This window comes from Mobula birostris, chromosome 9 (genome assembly GCF_030028105.1).
Source record: "Mobula birostris isolate sMobBir1 chromosome 9, sMobBir1.hap1, whole genome shotgun sequence".
NCBI classification, from domain to species: Eukaryota; Metazoa; Chordata; class Chondrichthyes; order Myliobatiformes; family Myliobatidae; genus Mobula; species Mobula birostris.
In genome coordinates, this window is record NC_092378.1 from 33972513 (window position 1) to 33994476 (window position 21964).

Sequence of the window (21964 nt, forward strand, 5' to 3'; positions counted from 1 at the left end):
CTCTAAGACAAAGATCACAGGGTCACCAGATGCTGCACGGATTCACACAGGCGTAGTTTTATTCTCCTTTCAAAGTGTGCATAAAATACATTAAGCTCATCTGGGAGTTAGGTATCACAGCCATTCATGATGCTAGGTTTTGCTCTGTAGGAAGTAATGGCCTGCAACCCTACCAGAGCTAACATGCATTCAATTCCATCACCAACCTCAATCAGAATTGTTTACTTGCTCTTAAAGTAGTCTTGCATAGATTGTTCCTGGACTTCTTGAATAGTTCTGGAGCACTGGTCTTGAATGCCACAAACCTAGTCCTCAGCAGACTATGAATCTCCTAGTTCATCCATGGCATTTAGTTTGGGTACGTCTGGTATGTTCTCAAAGGCACACACACACATCCACACAAGTCTTGATGAAGTCGGTGACAACTGTGGGGTATTTGTTCAGAGTTGAAGATGAATCCTTGAATATTGCCTAGTCCACAAACTCCTAGTAATCCTGTAAGGACTCATCCACCACCCTTGGCCATACCTTCTTGGTCCTCACCACTGATGCTAAAGTCTTTAGTTCCTGCGTATACACTGGGAGAAGTACCACCTCCAGGTGATTGGACTTTCCAAAGTGTGGGCACAGGATGGCACAGTAAAGGTTCTTGACGCTGGTATAAGAGTGCTCAAGTGTGTTGGCTCCTCTGGTTCTACAGGTGATATGTTGGTGGTAGTAGACTTCTTCAAGTTGGCCTGGTTGAAATCCTTCGCAATGATAGGGAACACAGAGTGCACAGTTTTGGGCATGCTGATTGAATTACTCAGCTCCTCCAGTGCCTGCCTGGCGTTGACCTGAGGAAGAATGTACATTGCTCTCAGGACGATGCCAGAAAAGCTCCTTTGGCAGATAAAATAGATGACACTTGACCCCTAGATATTCCAGGACAGGTGAGCGGGACTGAGACAGAGCCACCACGTTTGTGCACCATGATGAGTTATTCATAAAGCATACTCCACCTCCTCTACCTTTAAAAGACTGAGCTGTCTTGTCTTTGCAGAGAATGGTGAGGCCATCAAGCTGCAGCGCCATATCTGAAATGATGGGGCATAGCCACATTTTGTGAAGCAAGGTACACACCAGTCTCTGATGTCCCTCTAGCAATCTTGCTCTGAAGTTCTCAATTTTATTTTCCAGACACTACACATTCATTAACAGGATAATCAGGAGGGCAGGTCTTGGGCCTCCACATTTCAATCGTAACTGTAGACCAGTACATCGTCCCCACTTCCATTTTCTCAAAGGGGTTACTGCATTCGCGACCTGAGTCTGCCAGTATAAGTTCCACAATTTTGGGTATCGATAATTTTTTTAAACACCTTAAAACAATGCCATTTATTGAAGTACCCGTAGCTGTGAATTTCAGCTGTGTTAGTCTCAAACAGATACATATGATGATTCCCATCAGAGCTGCATACAAACATTCGCCACTTAATGGTGCCATCTTACCAGATCTCCCTCGATTACCATGTCACGTATCTCCCTAATGTTCAGAAATCTATTCAACTTGGCCTTGTCTACATTTAATGGCTGGGCATCCAGTGCCACCTATAGCAGAGAATTTCAAAGACTTTACAGAGAAATTTTTCTTCATCTGTCCTAAAAGGCTAGTGTTATATCATCATAGTGTTATATCCGCTGAACTCTTCACCAAAAGGAAAGAACTCTCAGAATCTTGTATGTGTCTACAAGATCACCACTTCTACACTCCTCCATAGTCTTCTATAGCAAATTTGGGACAAAATTTTATCTGAGGATTCTACCTATAAATCCATGTTACATTGTTGCCAAGGCCAGAGCATTCTCCAAGCATATTTGCCTGATACGTCAATTGTTTCTATCTCCATTTCTGCTAATTAATGGAAAGAATACTTCACAGAAATTACAATGAAACAGACTATTCAGCCAAATGAGCCTACATTCAAGTCACAAAACAATGTTTAGTATTTCAGAACTTCCGACCGTATTTCCTTCTTGGGGTAGAGATCAAAACTGAAATTAGTAATCCAAATAAGAGCTCACCAAATTCCAGAGCGTTCCGAAACAGCTTGTAGTAGATGTCATTATTCATAATTTGAGGTAGTTTAATCAGATCATTTGATGTTCTTTTTCGTAATGAAAATAGCTCTAAAATTCCTAAATCTGCCTGCATAGTTAGTTCTTGAAGCATTAGTGCACCAATCGAAATCAGTTTATGCAGGGTTCTCTTATATAAAATTTTCAGTTATTCACAATTACCCACTCATTTTGCAATACCCTGTAAATTTCCCCTCAAGTTCCTTTTTTCAAAACTCCAAATCATCTCGCTTTCACCACCATTACAGGAGACAACTTGCAGATCACACATACTTCCTACATAAAGGAATGTTTCTTCCAAGAACTCCTATATCTTTTATCCATCAATTTAAATCTCTGTCCCTGGGTCCTTGAACCACCCACTCAGTATTTATTCTATAGAAACTCACCAACATCCTGCATTAAATCTCATCTCTAACTTCTTTGCTTTCAAAACAATAACTCTCGTTTCTTAAACCTTCCAGCCAAAATTCCTCATCCTTCAGTGTTAATAAATCTCATCTACATGCTCTCCAGTTGCACGGTGACCAGAAATGGGTGCATATACTGGTCGTGGACCAACCAATATTTTATAAAGTTCAAACATGATCAGCTTACTTCTATACCCCGTACTTATAAAGCCCAAGGTCCCATTTGTTTTATAAATCACTTTATCCAATATGTGCTGCCACCTTCAAAGATTTATGCAGTTGTACATGAGTGCCTCTGTTCTTGCAATTTAGAACTATGCCATTTAGCCTATACTATTACTTCTCATTTTTTTCTGTTAAAATGTATCATTTCAGAGTTTTATACTAAATATCATTTACTGTTTGTTTCTCTATTCTGTCCACTTGTTTTCCAACTCACTGTTTTATCACAGCAGAAAGTTTGGTGTCATCTGCATATTTTGACACCAATGTAATAAGAAAAAACAACAAGTTAAAATATAAAGTGATCCTAGCATAGGCCCATAAGAAACACCATCTTTGTCCACTATATTCACCATCCATTTACAGTGGCATGCAAAAGTTTGGGCACCCCTGGTCAAAATTTCTGTTACTGTGAATAGTTAAGTGAGTAGAAGATGAACTGATCTCCAAAAGTCATATAGTTAAAGATGAAACATTCTTTTCAACATTTTAAGATTAGTGTATTATTTTTGTTTTGTACAATTTTAGAGTGGGGAAAAAAAAAAGAAAGGAGCACTATGCAAAAGTTTGGGCACCCCAAGAGATTTGAGCCCTCAGATAACTTTTACCAAGGTTTCAGACCTTAATTAGCTTGTTAGGGCTACAGCGTGTTTGCAGTCATCGTTAGGAAAGGCCAGGTGATGCAAATTTCAAGTTGAGGTCTGGAAGACCAAGAAAACTTTCTGAGAGAACTGCTCATAGGATTGCTAGAAAGGCAAATCAAAACCCCCGTTTGACTGCAAAAGACCTTCAGGAGGATTTAGCAGACTCTGGAGTGGTGGTGCGCTGTTCTACTGTGCAGCGACACCCGCACAAGTATGACCTTCATGGAAGAGTCATCAGAAGAAAACTTTTCCTGCGTCCTCACCACAAAATTCAGCGTCAGAAGTTTGCAAAGGAACATCTAAACAAGCCTGATGCATTTTGGAAACAAGTCCTGTGGACTGATGAAGTTAAAATAGAACTTTTTGGCCATAATGAGCAAAGGTATGTTTGGAGAAAAAAGGGTGCAGAATTTCATGAAAAGAACACCTCTCCAACTGTTAAGCACGGGGGTGGATCAATCATGCTTTGGGCTTGTGTTGCAGCCAGTGGCACGGGGAACATTTCCCTGGTAGAGGGAAGAATTAATTCAATTAAATACCAGTAAATTCTGAAAGCAAACATCACGCTCTCTGTAAAAAAGCTGAAGATGAAAAAAGGATGGCTTCTACAACAGGATAATCATCCTAAACACACCTCAAAATCCACAATGCACTACCTCAAGAGGCGCATGTTGAAGGTTTTTGCCCTGACCCTCACAGCTTCCCAACCTAAACATCATCGAAAATCTGTGGATAGACCTCAAAAGAGCAGCGCATGCAAGACAACCCAAGAATCTCACAGAACTAGAAGATGTTTGCAAGGAAGAATGGGTGAAAATCCCCCAAACAAGAATTGAAAGACTCTTAGCTGGCTACAGAAAGCGTTTACAAGCTGTGATACTTGCCAAAGGGGGTGTTACTAAGTACTGACCAGGCAGGGTGCCCAAACTTTTGCTTCAGACACTTTTCCTATTTTTTATTTTGAAACTCTAAAAGATGGAAATAAAAAAGTAATCTTGCTTAAAATATTAAAGAAATGTGTCATCTTTAACTTTATGCCTTTTGGAAATCAGGTCATCTTCTACTCGCTTAGCTATTCACAGTAAAAGAAATTTTGACCGGGGTGCCCAAACTTTTGCATGCCACTGTATCTGCAAATTTCTTATCAAAGCTACCAGACTTTTATTGTGACAGTTCATTACGTAGTACTTTGTCAAGTCTCTTCTGTGAATTCATACTGATCACATACATTGGATTTTATACAACCCTTTCTCTTAACTTGCCCAGTAAATTAGTTCAACACAGTTTGACCTTAAAACTCAGCTAGCTCTACTTTATTATTGCATACTTTTCTAATTGCTGATTTATATTCTTCCCCTCCCCACCCTCCTTACATAGCTCTAAAGGTTCCCTACCAAAGTAAAGTGAAACTGAACAGTCTATATATACACCTAACAAATCCTCCTATTATTTGTTGAACAAGATGGTCACATTCCCCATTTTCCCTTCTCTTGGACATCAGTATCAAGGGAGGACTAAAAGATTATGGCAAGCCTCAGCATTACAAATGGTGAACAGTTTAGTAGCTCTTTGAGCAACCTTTCTAGAACACAGTGTCCCAAACTACACTAAATTTTGACAAAGATAAACAATAAACAATTACCTCTAGACTTTAAACATGAGGAAATGTGCAAATGCTGGAATTTCAAACAACACACATAAAAGTTGCTGATGAATGTTCACCAGCAACTTTTGTGTGTGTTACCTCTAGACTTTTACAGATTATGCTTCTTGCCAGAACACAGTACTCATTTAGTCTTTTTTCCATTTCCTCCCTTTAGACCACAAGTACAACATATATGTTAGAACACCCTTATGTATTTAGCCAGGCATAAGGAAGATATTAATTAGCTCAACCAGTCCTTGCCAATATTTCCTTTCCATGACAGAAAATTATTTTGACAAGATGTGCATATTCATTTCTCCAATCCCTTTTATTACATCCAACTTTGAGAGAGAAACTTATTAACACTCAAAACTTTAAAGGGAATTCCAAAGACCCAATATACTGTAAAGATGTTTTCCACAGCACAAATTTGATATCTAAATATGATCTTGGGAGGTACGACACTCCAATCCCAACGCCTCATCTACGAACAAATATATTTCTATCTACTCTACATTTGCTTTTGTAATCTGAAACAATTTCATTGGTTTAAGGAAGAAGACAAAGCTAATTCATTCATTTTGCATACATTTCATTTGAGGTTGATCTCGTACAGAACAATTTCAATTCTAGTTTAACTTTTGGGCCTTGTGATTGGAACTGGGAATAGGAGATGAGAGCCAGAGAGAGATTCTTAACTACTTTCAATCTCCCAGCGAAAAGCACGTGAAGAATGGAAATGGAAGAGAGTTAAGAAAGCAAAAATAAACCCAAGAAGAAATGGAGTAACTACTGGATTCTGAGTGCCTTTTTTCCACCCCAAACACTTAACATATTTAATCTGCTATGCAACACAATAGCTTTTAAACAATAGAATATATTAATAGGGAACATGTGCACTGGCCAGAGGATTCAAGTAAAAGAGGCATAAGTGGGTTCAATAGATGAGAATAATAAAAATTATCACAGCTGAGTAACCAAAGACACAGTTAAAATTAATGGGCCTTTTATAATTGCACAAGAAGTTATTGCAGCCACTGAGACTGGCTGTCGCTCTAAATACAACTATAAATTATTCTGTTGTGTACTGACTCAGCATTCCCTCACCAAACTAAAGTGTGCAACACAATTGACATCTATTGAAATTAATAAAATTAGTACAGTAGTTACTTGGTAGGTAATGTAATCTCAGCAAACATTTAAGAATACTAAATTATATGAGAGCTTAACTGTTTGCTTTTCTAAGATAGTGCAGATAAATATTTGCACATGCTTCCCCTAGTACTGCCTAATAATTTTAACATTCAAAGTAACAGAGAAAAGTTGCAGCTTTTTCATTCTCTGAGTTTTAACTATTCATGCAGTATGCCTGCCATACATCAGGATCAGTATTTTGCTGGCCATGTGCCAAGGTGCATAAAAACAAGAAAAGTAGTTTTTTAAAAAAATGTTAGTAGAAATACCAACGTTTAATTCTTTGTTTTATAATTATGAAGATACAAAATGAATTTAAAATAACATTAAAAAGCATTAAAATTTATAATGTTGTTACAGATGTTTTAAAATTAATGGTAATTAATCAAGAATCAAAACGTTTTAAGATGTGATGGACTGGGCCGTATCCACTACATTCTGTCTGATTTTCCGTTCAAGGGCATAGGTGTTTCCACACCAGGCTGTGATGCAGCAAGTGAATATACTCCCACTAATAGATACAGAGCATAAGGTACTGTATTTCCTTGTAACACACAGCACTTACTTCCCTGCTGCTCTAGTGCAAATATACAAACAGCAAGCCTGAAAAGGGAAGATTTTTTTGAAACTTGTTATCTTGCCTCTGCAATTGATTGATCCTAAAACACACAACCTTAAGTTATTTATGTCTTCAATTCATTCCCAAAACACAAACCATATACAGAAACTGTAACATTAAATGTGATGTGTCATAAAGCAACTTCACAATATTCCTATCACAACCTTGCTATGTAATGCTTATTTGTTTCCATATATTACTGAAGTGAACATAGTACAAATACTATTGTGTTTAAGATGGAAACTTCCAAACTCTCAATTCATCCTCTATATGACAGAGAACAGATTTTTAAATCAGGACTTTAAACTGGCAATTAGTCAGGTACTGCATTATTAACATTCACCCAACTGTAAAGTCTGCTCAGCTTATATTAATTGAGAGGTCAGTTGGTTTCATGGTTGAACAGACTTAATAGTACCTGTTCATGCCGCACTTTTCAATGTTACATACAGTTTGCTGCCCTTACCTCAGATGTGCACATCTAACTAATGTGCAACAGCAACCTACAAAGTGTGCTTGATTTGTACCACGTCAATCATCCTACTCATTGCTTCCCTACCACTGACCTACACTCCACCTACAAAATATACTGAAGTCACCTGCCTAAGCTACTCTGACAGCGTCTCTCAAACTCAACCTTCATCATCAAGAACAAATGTAGTTGATGCAATGGGAACACCAACATGTGCAGGACCCCTTCCAAATTGCACACCATCCTCATCAGGATATAGTTTCAGAGACCTTTCATTATCATGGAGTCCAAACCCTGGCACTTACTCAACAGCATTACTGCAGTACATTCACAAGAAGGACAGTAGCAGTTAAAGGCAGCAGCTCAGAGAGATTTAGGAATGGGAAATAAATGTGGGCTTTGCAGTAACGCACAAATCTCTGAAAACTAGTAACTCAATCTGATGAACAACTTCCAAAAAGTTGCCAGAATATCAGATAAGTTAACGAATTTAAAGAAATCAGAAAAACCATATTCAACTATGTCCATAATCAAAACTACCCAACTAAATAGAAATGAATAGAAAAATAAGTATCATAAGATTACAGAATTAATAGGTTTGGAAGTTTTTAGTCAAATTGATTTACCTGACTGTGTAAATGGAAACTCAATGGTCTCATTAATGAAGGATAGAAAATAGTTGTGATGGAAGTTCTAGGGAGCACAAACTTGTCATGGATTCCACCAGCAATAGCTCCTTAGTTATTCAAAAACTACCGCTATATATAAAAATGCAATTTGTGCAAAATATTATTTGTATTACTTAAAGGAGAGACAACTGATGTGAGTGACCAACAGGGCTTCAATGCTTTGTCTATCCACGAATTTCTCATTTTTCAGTCATTTCCAATCACATCTTCAAGATGACCTCCGAAATAGAGAAACCATGATGTTGTAAAGATAGTTAATGCAGTCTATTAAACAGAAGAATTCTGACCAACCATAAACATACTTGCATACAAGCTCTTAAGGTACAAAGATTGTGAAATGGAAGAAATGGAAAAGGCAAGATCTGAAATATCCAACTTCTCTTAAAAAAATAAAAGCTTGGAATTATCAAATAGGCAAATAGAGGTGCCCTGATCGAATTGGACTACATTGACAGAAAATAAATTGCTCAAACATGTAACATACAGGAATTACATCAGTTTCTTTTATACTATAAGAAATGGGTAGTCCAAAATCAGTTTAACAGTTCAATGTTGATTGCCTGAGTGAAGATGTATCAAAACATCCTTCAAAAAGGTGGTGAGTTAATGACAACTTCTGGGATTCTGCCATTTTTAACCATTTGTGTATACATTCCAGAAACAGCCATCAGTCATCCTTTATCTTAAATGGTGTTTCTGACAGCTTCATTGTTATTTCCATCATAAATAAATGATTTTGTTTGCTACAGTCTATCAATATTTAGTGTTTTAACCCTAAATTCCCAAATATGAATATCTGATGATTTCAACAGCTTTGTACATCTAAGCTTTCTATCAAAATCAGAATATATAAAGAGAGAAAATATATATAGAGAGCTGAGTCCTTAGCTTTATTTAATAAGTACAAAATTACACAACTTTTATAAAAGACTACTAACACATTAAGTAAGATTTCAAGTTTCAGACAATCTCTTCTGCGCCCTCTCCAAGTACCCACTTTAAATAATGACTCGAAGTGTTACATCCAAAGGAATCATGGAAAATGGAGAGGAAATGGGAACAGCCATGGCTTATTGAGCAGCAGAGTTGTTCTAAAAGGCCAAAGAGCCTAAACCCCTGCTCCTATTTTGTATATTTCTAAGGATTGCAGACTGCAGTAACTTGAGAAAATGGGCCAATTCTGAAAGCATATTAGAGATTTAGTAGAGATGATTCAATTATTGATTCTGCTAAAGTAAACAGGATAAATGGTTAGCAATGATAAAAGAACTTGGTTACCAGATGCCAGAGATTTGAGGTAACTGACAAAAGGAACTAAGGGTAAACCCAACACTTACAGGCAATAAGTCTAGATCTAGAATGCACTGTCTGGAGAAAGCAGATTTATTTTCGCATTTTAAAAGATGGATTAAACAAACACTTGTAAACAAAGGAATTTGCAGAATTATGGTATTAATTAATCATTTTTTCAAAGAACTGGCACAGTCATGATCAGTTTCATAGCCGCCACCTTTACTGCACCTTTATGTCTTTCATCACTGGCAAAAAAAAACACTGAAAAGTAAAATCATATCAACTTTTTAATGGGGTGACCAGAATTGTACACAGTACCCTTGTGGCATAAGTGGTACTAAACAATAAATGCACAAAATGCTGGAGGAACTCAGCAGGTCAGGCAGCATCTATGGAAAAGAGTAAACAGAGGACATTTCGGGCCAAGATTCTTATTCAGGACCATGTATTTTATACTGGTCTATAAATACAAAAGAAATGTCACATCTGCACTTATCAGAAACTGCTTATTGGATTTCTGAGCACCTACACAGTGCATTGCAGAGCACACTCAACTTGCACTATAAACTTCTGTAGCTATGCAGTAATCACTTTAAATTTGCTCAGAAAACAGCACTAATAAGGACTACACTGTATCTAGCTAATGGACCCTATTATGAACTGTTTGGAATGGAGGACTTGCAGATACAACTCAACCACATGTACTGCCAGCTATAAAAGCGCTTGCCAAAGGCGATTAGAAATAATTTGCAATAAAATGCAGCATGTTAAATAATAATAGAAATAGCCATAATTTTTGAATAAAGTTCTGATGTAAATGGAGTACATCTGTTCATATTCTATGACAAAAAAATATGAAAGGTACTGTTATGTCCAACATAAAAATTAAGAGTCTGCAATTCTCATTCTTTAGCAGAATCTGGAAAAGATCTCAACATATTCAAAACATAGTGCTTGCAGAAACTTGCATTCAAAGTTGATGCATCTATTGCCTGAAACTTTTTTAATAATCTAAACTAAGCTAATACTGGCAGTAATAAATAAAAGCTGAAAAAATCCAATTAAATTCCCAAAACAATCTGGCCCTTTTTTTAAAAAAAAAGCATTACCTTCCTGCCCTTATAATTTACAGCTTAGCTAATAAAATATTGATTGCCTTTCTGCCTTTTTTTTCTCTGAGAACACTGAGGACTTCCACTCTGTAACTCTGCGTATGATGAAAACCTATCAGATAGGTTCCATATGAATTACTGATAATTCATTTGCTTCCATAATGCAAAATACATGATCTCGCATATTTGTGCTTTGATTTCCACTGCCACCTTTCCAACATATTTATACCTACCTTACTGAAAACATTATCATTTCATCCTTGTTATATGGTCAAAACTGCCTAACACTCTGAGAAAGCCTTCATTTTAAGGTTATGAACCATCCCAAAGGTAGTAGCTCCCTTTCTTTCCTGGAAATATCAGTAACTTCTGGTAGCATAAGATCATCAGGCTTTCACATTTCACAATGCATTATATTTAAACTGGCAGCAGAATGGCAATGAATGAATGCAAGAGGGAGAATGGCATATTACAGCAGAAAGCAGGGCTGTAAAACATCAAAACAAATTAACAGCCTCGAAAAATAAAGTATAAATCTCTTAGGCACTAATGTGTGTAACCTTTTAAATTACTCGATGCTTCAATCTTTATCAGAGGAAGGAAAGGGAGAAAGTGTTTTCAGTTCCAAACAATGTAGGTAAGTAATGGGAAGAACAAAGGAAATGTCTTGATAGGGTGAAAACAAATGCGTAAATGAGCTAAAGTGGCATTGGAAAGCAGATGTGTCTAATGTAGTATTAGGAAGCATGTGTCCAGAGTGTTGCCCAAAGTTGGAGAATTCAGTTTCGAGTCCTGAATGCTGCAATGTGCACAAACAGAAGGTGTGGTGTTGTTCTACAACCGTGCATTGAACCCCAGTGCAGGTGGAGACAATACTGATCAGATTGAGAATTAAAGTGGCAGGCATCTGGAAATGATAAGTGTTTTCTGCAAGCTGAATGCAAATGTGACTTCCCAATCTAGAGACAGCATTAACCTAAAAGCTATTTTCTTTGATCTATCTTTCCTTTTCCTACCTTCAGTGCATCTGAAAGCTAATTTGTTTTCTTATCCAGTTCTGACAACAGTTCTTAACCAGAAGTGTTAAATCAGAATCACATTCCACAGATACAGTTTGAATGTTTCCAGCATTTCCTGTTTTAATTGGAACAAGAATGAAAATGAGGTTAGGTAGTGGAAAGCCAAAATGCAGATAGTTAGCGCAGGGAAGTGTAAATGAGAAAAGGGGACATCAGAAGAGTTACAGGAAAAAAATTCAGAAGGTTATAGATTACTACATTTAATTCAAAAGAATATCGCACCATTCCATATTGTGGATCATGAGATATTACATTTATGATAGTTACAAGGGCAATCTGAGTGTTAGCAAGTATTACTCTCAACTGTTGTCATAGCTTCATTGAGCTGCTTTTAGTTGCTGTTGGAATCAAAGCTAGTTCATCCTTGATTTCCCTCACAAACCCTTTGCCAACATTTAATTTTCCCCTTTCCCCAGTTTCCACATTTTTAAATCAATGGCACTTACAATATTATTGTAAACCTCTATTAACATATAGCCACAAACAAATACACTCAACCCTAGAGATCAAAACTTCAGGAGGTCATATTTTTAGCTGTCATGGGGTTATCATATGATTCAACCTTCAGGATTACCTTCAACAACAGATGGCAACACTGAAAGGTGGATTCAATAAAGCATAAGTTTGGTGCAAGATTGCAAACAAAAAAATCTGCACATGCTGGAAATCCAAAGCAACACAATCCAAAGCCACAAAATGCTGGAGGAACTCAGCAGGCCAAGCAATGTCTAAACGTCTAAGGAAAAGAATAAATAGTCAACGTTTCGGGCTGAAATCCTTCTTCAAGACTGGAAAGGAAAGGAAGAAGTCAGAATAGGAAGGTGGGGGGACAGGAGGAAGTAGTACAAGGTGGCAGGTGATAGGTGAAACCAGGAGAGGGGGAGGGGGTAAAGAGCAAAGAGTTGGGAAGTTGATTGGCAAAAAAGATAGAGGGCAGGAGAATGGGGTGTCTAATAGGAAAGGACAGATGACCATGGAAGAAAGAGGGAAGAGAACCAGAGGGCGATGATGGACAGGTAAAGAGATAAGGTGAGAGAGAGAAAGGGGGAAACAGGAATGGGAAATGGTGAAGGAGCTGGGGGAGGGAGGCAATTACCAGAAGTTTGAGCAATCAATATTCATGCCATTATGTTGGAGGCTACCCAGAAAGAATACAAGGTTCTTCTGGTTAGCTCCCGACCTGATGGCATGAATAATGATTTCTTGAACTTACAGTAATAGCCCCTCTCCCTCTCCACCAGTCCCCATTTCTATTTCCCTCTCACCTCATCTCTTTACCTGTCCATCACCTCTCTCTGGTGCTCTTCCCTTTCTTCCATGGCCTTCTGTCCCATTCTATTAGACTCCCCATTCTCCAGACCTTTATCTCTTTCACCAATCAATCCCAGCTTTTTACTTCACCCCTCCCCTGGTTTCATGTATCACCTACTGCATTTTATTTCTTCCCCCCACCTTCTTACTCTGACTTACCTGATGAAGGGTCCCAGCCTCAAACTTCGACTGCTTACTCTTTTCCATAGATGCTGCCTGGCCTGCTGAGTTCCTCCAGCACTTTGTGTATGTTGCTTGGATTTCCACCACCTACAGACTTTCTCTTGTTTGTGATCAGAATATAAGGTGTAGCTGCTCCAACCTGAGTATGGCCTCATCATGGCAGCAGACGAAGCCATGGACTGACACAACGGAATGAGAATGAGAAGTAGAATTGAAATAGGAGAACCCACTATTTCTGGCAGATGGAGCAGAGGCCAAAAAGTTTATTCAAAAGGTTCAAAAGAACATCTAAACAAGCCTGATGCATTTTGGAAATAAGTCCTGTGGACTGATGAAGTTAAAACAGAACTTTTTGGCTGCAATGAGCAAAGGTATGTTTGGAGTAAAAACAGTGCAGAATTTCATGAAAAGAACCCCTCTCCAACTGCTGGATCGATCATGCTTTGGGCTCATGTTGCAGCCAGTGGCATGGGAAACATTTACTGGTAGAGGGAAGAATTAATTCAATTAAATACCAGCAAATTCTGGAAGCAAACATCACACCATCTGTTAAAAAAAAAAGCCGAAGATGAAAAGAGGATGGCTTCTATAACAGGATAATGAACCTAAACACCTAAACACACCTCAAAATCCACAGTGGGCAATCTCAAGAGGTGCAAGCTGAAGGTTTTGCCATGGCCCCCACAGTCCCCTCACCTAAACATCATTGAGAATCTGTGGATAGACCTCAAAACATCAGTGCATGCAAGACGGCCCAAGAATCTCACAGTACTAGAAGCCTTTTGCAAGGAAGAATGGGTGAAAATCCCCCAAACAAGAATTGAAAGACTCTTAGCTGGCTACATTTGCAAACTGTGATACTTGCCAAAGGGGGTGTTACTAAGTACGGCCATGCAGGGTGCCCAAACTTTTGCTTCGGGCCCTTTCCCTTTTTTGTTATTTTTAAAGTGTAAAAGATGGAAATAAAAGTTTTCTTGCTTAAAATATTAAAGAAATGTGCCTTCTTTAACTTTATGTCTTTTGGAAATCAGTTCATCTTTTACTCGCTTAGCTATTGACAGTAACTGAAATTTTGACCAGGAGTGCCCAAACTTTTGCATGCCACTGTATAGTCTTTCTAAAACCTATCCTGCCATGCAGCATCCTCCCTGAACTCTCCAATCAGAAATCGGATTCAGAAACCCACCAAAGCCTGTGGGCACTGCTAAAGGTCCTCTCTCAGTCTCTGCTGTATGTTGCACTTTGATGGCAAGAGGGAGGAAGGAGAGTTGACTGAAGAGTGTATAGTTGAAACTGTGTATAATACGCACACACACACAAAATGCTGGAGGAACTCAGCAGGCTAGGCAGATCTATGGAAAAGAGTATAACATTGACTGTACTCTTTTCCATAGATGCTGCCTGGACTGCAGAGTTCCTCCAGCATTTTGTGTGTGTTGCTTGGATTTCCAGCATCTGCAGATTTTCTCATTTGTGACATATGATTAAAAACAATCAGAATCAGATTTATTATCACTGGCATGTGATGTGAAATCTGTTAACAAGTGCTCAAGATCAACAATGAGCAAGAGTGAGTGAAAGAAAGGAAGACTGAAAGAGAAAGTGAACGAGTAAATCAATACAAATGCTTCTGAATGGCATGTGAATATTAGTTAAGAGGTCATTAAGCCTCTCACTAACTAGAATCATTATTGAAGGAACCACACTGTGATAACCTCACCAGCCACCTTCTGCCACTGTGTCCTCATTTTGCTCCCATAGTTTCTTGGGCACTTACATAAACAAGAATCTTCTGCTGCAGTCCACTTCTTTGACCAAGCTATTGAAGATAGGATCTTTAAAACATGGTATCTACATAGTTGACACAAAATTACACAGTACCTCTAACAACGAGATAAGAATATGGGTTTAGACCAGAAAACAATGTCAAAATAGAGGACAAAGAATTGATGGGAGATGTAGTGGGGAGGAAGAAAGCCAACTCTTCTTGGTACTGTGCAGACATGTCACTGACATATGTACGCAGTCTATCGTGTACACATGCTACTAAATCAACAAGATAATGAGTCATATTCCCCAAAAAAATATGAACGTCTACTTCCCTCTTTCTACTACCATAGCTGATATTCAGGCAGGTATCCCAGGAAAGGATGAAAATCAATAGCATAATTATATACTAACATCAGACTTAGCAAAGTTTTTACATAAAAAATGATTCACTGTGACCATGATCCCACAGTAAACTAATTGGGAAAACAACTAACAAGAGATCATAAAGCTTTCCTAAGAATATAAAGACTTGCAACAATATACACCCTAAAAAGAACAGAAGGTATACAAAACAAACACAATTCCACAAGAGAATAGCATCAATAGTAACTAGATGGAAGCCAACCTTAAGATGGCTACCCCTTTCACCTTAGCAATGACATAAATAGTTATATGTGCTCTTTACCCAATACTCCACAGATAATATGATGTCTGATTTGCTGGAGACTATTGCTGTGATAAAACAGATCTTTGCACAAACAACACAACATACTATTACCAATAAAATGCACCTCTTAACAATCAGTTTGACATGGCATTTCTCATAGTAACTAGTATAATCTTAATTGTTAGAATTACTTCCTTAAAGCATGCAACTAGAAAGATGGATTGGCTAGATAGGCTTCAACTGATGTTCAAGCCTCCTGAAATGACTAGTAGCTGTACACAGAGAAAATATTACATTTTCCACCTTTGAAACACTTGAATCTAAGAGAAAGCTGAATGCTTAGAATTCTTGCATAAATGGCCCTAGAAGAAAGTATGGATCCCCATGTTCAATTTCATTTCATTGAATCTATGGGTAATTAAGTTTTTAAGATACAAAATGACACTGACACAAAATGAAGTATTCTAATATAAACGTACCTTATGTAGCTGTTCTTCTAATTTCGTACATTCCTCCTTCTTCTGTTCAAGAGCCATCTCCAGTGTTTTTAGCTTGGAATCCTTCTTCAATCCAGATGATGCCAAAGATGATGCATGTTCTTTAAGTTCCAGCAACAATGCCTGCAGTATTAAATACTTAGAACTTTAATTAACATGAAACTCTTTGAAGCTTTCAGTAATGTGCTGTTGTAGTATTTCCTCTATTTCGCCGGCTGGTGGCGCAGTGACATCTGTGCCGGACTCCGGAGCGAATCCAGTCGGACCACTCCCAGGCACACTTTCCATCCGCGCCGGGTTGAGTGTCGAACTTGCAACTCAGCCTCGTAAAAAAAAAACTGCGCTGTGAGAAGGACGTGGGGAACCACTCACAGAATTTTTCCTCCAAAACAACCACTTGAAAAGTAGTTGCCGAGGCTCTGGCAGAGAGTATGGCACGCACAAAAAAAAGTATTTCTTCATTCAGATTTCCTAACTTTCTCACTCTCCTTAATTTCTGTTTGAATTTACCATTGTACTCATTTATACTGCAACTTAAAGCCTTTGCTGCTACGCTCATCCATCAGATCACAACCACACAATAGCTATTAATGGCTTCACTTCACAGATAATTCTGAAGATCCTCAATCTCTCCTGAGCCTGCACACCCCTTTGTTGTTCATGTGGTTCCCTTTGACAACATCAGATACTAACATGGGTTAAGTTCTCACATGTGCATTGTTAACCCTTAACACAAACTTCCTTCTCAATATTTTTAGTTCCATCATGGGGGTTCATATTTTAGTTTAATTTTGGAAGTAGGGAATCAAAGCCACTGTAATGGACTACCAGCACAAATTCAGTACTAATGTTCCCATCCTAAACTGAGCCTTGTGTTCATAACTTAGGATCCATAATTCCAAGATGGGCTTGAATCTTTTCTACATGAAGTCTGCTACTTCAGTCCACATAACAGATATGACAGAGATACCCTGGATCATCGTTTTAACCATGTCTGATTCAACTATTTTGGTGCTTACAGTGGCCCTCCAATATTCATTTTCTTTCATTGCCACATCTCTTAACTTCTATCCTCTTTGAAAGCAAAAGCTGTTCGACTGAAACGTTTTGCAAGTACTCCAATCTGCCATAAAATCATACTAATGTTATTGAGGGCAGGCACTGGTGCATTTATATAGTGTTGTGAAGTTTTTAGAAATATGTTGATCTGAGCAGGTAGGAGATACATTTTTTTGGCATGCAAATATGTTCCTTACTTTTTCCCAATAAATTCTACTGGAAGATACTGAACTCTACAGTAACACAAATATGAGAGGATTCACATTAAATCCAACAAGGCAATAATATAATTAGGGTAAGTGAGTCAAAACTAGACAGTGTACCGTGCCAGATTTTGAACAAACAAAAGCAGGTACCAATTTGTCAGGCACATGGAGCTAAGAATGAGAAGGCATCCATTTGAACAGAAAATTTTAACACTACAAAACATTTGAAATTCCAATTGACTATATGGAACATTTGCATTATAAATAAGAACTGATTCATTTTGGTAAATTAGTCTTATGACTGAAGTAACTATTGTAATTTGTTCCAACTTTGTATACAAGAAATCTAAATGTCTCAAATCATTCCATAATACATATTATTTTATATGTATTAGTCTGAAAGAATAGCTCGGATTTGATAAAAACTTTCTGAATTACATCAAGTAGTCTTAAAAACTATATTTCTTGCCTCTTTTTCCGAGAGATCTCGTTGGTGGTTGGTGAACTTTTCTTTAATTTCTTTTAACTCCTTCTTGTAGCCATCAATTTCGTCTTGCTTTTCTCTTTCATCTCTTTCTCTTTGGTCTTTAAGCCGCTCAATTATTCTCTCCTTCAACAAAATAATCAAAATGAAAGAAAATTATGTTAACTCACGGTGATTAATAAGGCAGAGTTAATAAGTGATTATTTTGCTGTGTTCACATTTTTTAAGAACGCAATCAAGAACTAATCTAAAAATCATAGGAACTTCACCCTTCAAAATCTGGATGATCCAGAACTCAATTTCATTAGTGTGGCCTTTCCTGATATCCCTTATTACATACCAATGCACTAAAATGGACAGTTTTGGTTCTGATTGCACTCTTGTAAATGTTGTTTAAAGTTTGATTATTTTTTCTTGTGGATACTATTATACTATGTTATCTGCCTATGATGCTGCTGCAATTAAGTTTTTCAGTGAAATCCTGCGCATAGAATGTTCTAGGCATATGACAATAAATTCAGCTTTAACTTTGTCAGCACCAGCATTGCTAATATTAAAGATGCGTTTTTGTTAAAAATATGATCCCCATATTACTAATAATAATTCTCATATCTTATCAAACAGAACTGATTCAGACACACACAACTCACCTTCTCTCCAAGAGCTTCCTCTAGGGTAGTTAGGGCAGTATCTGTATTTGTGGTGTCAGCCTGCAATGATTTTACACGCTCTTTTAAACTATTCATTTGCCTTTCTTTATCCCTGAGTTGTTCCTGCAAATTCTCAATCTGCAAGCAAATAAAAACACAGATTAAACAGGGAAGGAGAATGGCCAAGGTATTTCATGAATTTCAGTGAAAGCTATATTTCACCATTCAACAACCCAAACTGTCCTTCCCAGCTGAATTACCGTCAATTTAAAATATAGCATTCAACTGTTACAACGTGGTCTCAGTTACACTGGAAAAGTCAAATGTTAACCACAGATTGGTAGAATGCTTTGCGAACACCTCCATTCAATGTGTAAGTTACCTTGAGCCTTCCAGCAACCCACCATTTTAATTCTCCACCCCACTTCTACTCTGACATCTATGATTTGCCTCCAAATCTGTTCCAAAGTACAGAAATAATCTTGAGGAACAGCACCTCATCTCTGGTCCAAGTATATGGAGCCCTCAGGACTCTGAATTCAAATTCAGATTACTAGCCTATCCTGTTTACAAGCTGGCCAGTTCAAATGTAAAAAACAACCACCTGCAACAAACTTATTTAGGTGAGAGATTGAGTCGCTTGGGACTAAACTCACTGGAATTCCGAAGGATGAAAGGGGATCTTACAGAAACTACATTTTGAAAGGGATAGTTAAGGGGTGTGTCTGACGAACCTGGATAGTTTGAAGGTGCTCAATCTGTATTAACAGCTTGCATACCCCAGTTTTCAGGTTCCTCATATTATTATTATTTACAAACTCCCACTTTCTAAAAATCTCTAGGTAAACTGAATGTAATAAAAAGAATTTAAAAAGTTAATACACAATAATCATACCTTAAACCACCTAAACTAGAACAATACTAGGCACCTCAATGTTGAAGTCATTGTTTCAAATAAAAATGAAATCCCTGAGAGCGGTTAGATTTGCTTGCTGTGATGCACTTAGGGAAATGCTTCAATCACAAAAATAACAATGAAAACATATTTTCATTTCATAGGTGCATACCAGAAAGATTCTTAGCACTTGTGGTCACAACATTTACAACATTGTGAATGTAGGGGTAATGACAGGTATGTCAGAACAAGATCATTTAGCTAATAGACTCCTGAACTAGCACTGATTGCACTTCAAGAATTATAGAATGGAAAGTTATTGTAAAAATTAGGCTATTAATTATATTATGTCTGAACTAATGCAATAGTAGAGAACACAAACCTACATTATACTTTCTTCCATAATTAGCCCTTGAGTAAACAACATTCCAAATATGAAGTGAACACATTCTGGACAGCTAAGGTGTTTTTATATACTTGCGAGACCATATGTCTTGATCTTTTTATTTGGATTACCTGTGGATCCACTTTTTTAATATCCATGCATTTATTCAAATTAAGTTAAAAGATGATTCTGTTATGTGCCTGGAGTCTGAACAAACTGTCATCAATTACTTAAAGCTTCATAGTCTTTAATCATAACAATATTCTATCTAAAACAATATCAAGTCTAGTTGGCTCAGTTTTCTCAAGAGATCAGGAGTGCTTGAAAATGAAGCTAGAGCTGTTTTTAGTGATACAATATCATTTAATTAGTTCTTTTACACCCTATTACCAGAAAAGAGTATACACATACATACATCTTGTGCCCAAGTCCAATGACTAGCCCACATTTCAGAAAATCTGGTCACCTGGCTGCCCTCCTACCTGCATACAGGTAGAGGCTAAACAGCAAGATTCTAAAGATAAGAACAACAAAGAGGTGGTTGTGGGAGGCAGAGGACCAGCTATGGGATTACTTCAAGTTGGTGGACTAAACTGAGTTCAAGCACTCAGAAGATCTGAACGAATACATGGTTATCATGGACTTTATAAAAATAGTCATAGGCGAGTATATCCCCAGAAAATCATTCCGCCTTCCCAACCTGAAGAACTAGATGGACCATGAGACTGGCAATCAGCTAAGGGCCAGAACAGTGGCACTGAAGTCTGGCGAACAAGTAACATACAAGAAGTTCAAGTACGATCCCCAGGAAGCGACCTCACATACAAAGTGGCAATTCCAGACCAAACTTGAATCACTGGGGTAGCTCGACTGTTGTGGCAGCACTTCAATGTGATCACTTCCTGCAACACAGGTGAAATACTTCACTCCCATTGGAGTTCAATACCTTCTATACTCACCTTGACTGTCAAAACAGAGGAACCTTCACAAACTCCCACTGCCCTTGACGAACTCTAATTTTAGTCTCAGAGGCTAACATTAGAGCATCCTTCAGGAGGGTGAACTCACGGGTAAGTACCCAGCCTAGATGTGGCACTTGGCTGAGTACCAAAGCCTCTGCGGATCAAATTGCATGAGTGTTCACTGATATCTTTAACCTCTCACTTAAGTCAGTCTGGAGGTACCCACCTGCTTCAAGCAGGCTTCAACTATATCAGTGCCTAAGAATGTGGTAAACTGTCTTAATGACTGTCGTCCAGAAGCACTTACATACACTGTGACGAAATGCTTTGAGGTTGGTGACGAAACATATCAACTCATGCCTGAGAAGCAACAGGTCCACAGCAGATGCTACCTCAGTGGCTCTTCACTCAACCCTGGAATATCTGGACAGCAAAGATCATATCAGGATGCTCTTTTTTGACAGCAGCTTAGTGTGCGATACTATTATCCCCTCAAAACTATGCCATAAGCTTCAAGACAGCCTCAGTACATCCTTGTGCAATTGGAGCCTCAATTTTTTCACTTGCAGACCCCAGTCAGTTCAGATTGGCAACAACATCTCCTCCACAATCTCCATCAGCACAGGTGCATCACAAGGCTGTGTGCTTAGCCTCCTGCTCTACTCACCTTCGACTCATACAGGAGAATGAGGAGCTACAGGGAGGTAGTTACCCCTAGCTTGTAGGAGGCAGGTAACTGGGTGATTGTCGAGAGAAGGAAGGGAAATGCACAGCCAGTGCAGAGTATACCTGTGGTTGTTCTCCTCAATAGTAAGTATTTAACTTTAGATACTATTGAGGGGGATGACCTAGCAGAGGGGAGCCACAGTGACCGGGTCTCTCGCACTGAGTCTGATGCTGCAACTCAGAACAGAAGGACAAAGAGGACTGCAGTGTTGATAGGAGATTTTCTTAGCCAGACAAACAGAGACAAGGTTCTGTGGGCACAATAGAGACACCCAGTTAGTATGTTGCCTCCCTGGTGCCAGGATGAGAGATGTCTTGGATTGTGTCCATGGCATCCTCAAAGGAGAGGGTGAGCAGCCAGAAGTCTTCATATATATTGGCACCAATGACATAGGTAGACAAGGTGGTGTCCTGAAGAGAAATTTTTAGGGAGCAAGGGAGAAAGCTGAAAAATGGGACCTCCAAGGTTGTCCTGGATTGCTCCATGTGCTATACACCACTGAGGGTAAGAATAGGATGATTAGGCATGTGAATGTATGGTTGAGGAACTGGTGCAGGGAGCAGAAGTTCAGATTAATGGATCATTGTGATTTCTTCTGGGAAAGGTATGACCTGTACAAAAGGGACAGGTTACACTTCAACCTGAGGGGGCCAATATCCTTGCAGGCAGGT

At 38.3% G+C, this 21964-nt stretch overlaps 1 protein-coding gene across 11 annotated transcripts in view; it reads right to left on the bottom strand.

Moving 5' to 3' along the window:
- Window positions 1-21964, bottom strand: part of LOC140202653 (ELKS/Rab6-interacting/CAST family member 1-like) — a 754922-nt gene that overhangs the window by 624906 nt on the left and 108052 nt on the right. For all 11 annotated transcript variants that reach the window (XR_011887141.1, XM_072267763.1, XM_072267762.1 and 8 more), the window contains 3 exons: window positions 18325-18462; window positions 17660-17800; window positions 15908-16048 (listed from right to left, as the gene is read on the bottom strand). Coding sequence is in view for 10 of the 11 variants with exons in the window: in XM_072267763.1 (XP_072123864.1) it covers window positions 15908-16048; window positions 17660-17800; window positions 18325-18462 (420 nt within the window). In the remaining variant the exon portion in view is untranslated. The remainder of the gene's footprint in view (window positions 1-15907; window positions 16049-17659; window positions 17801-18324; window positions 18463-21964) is intronic.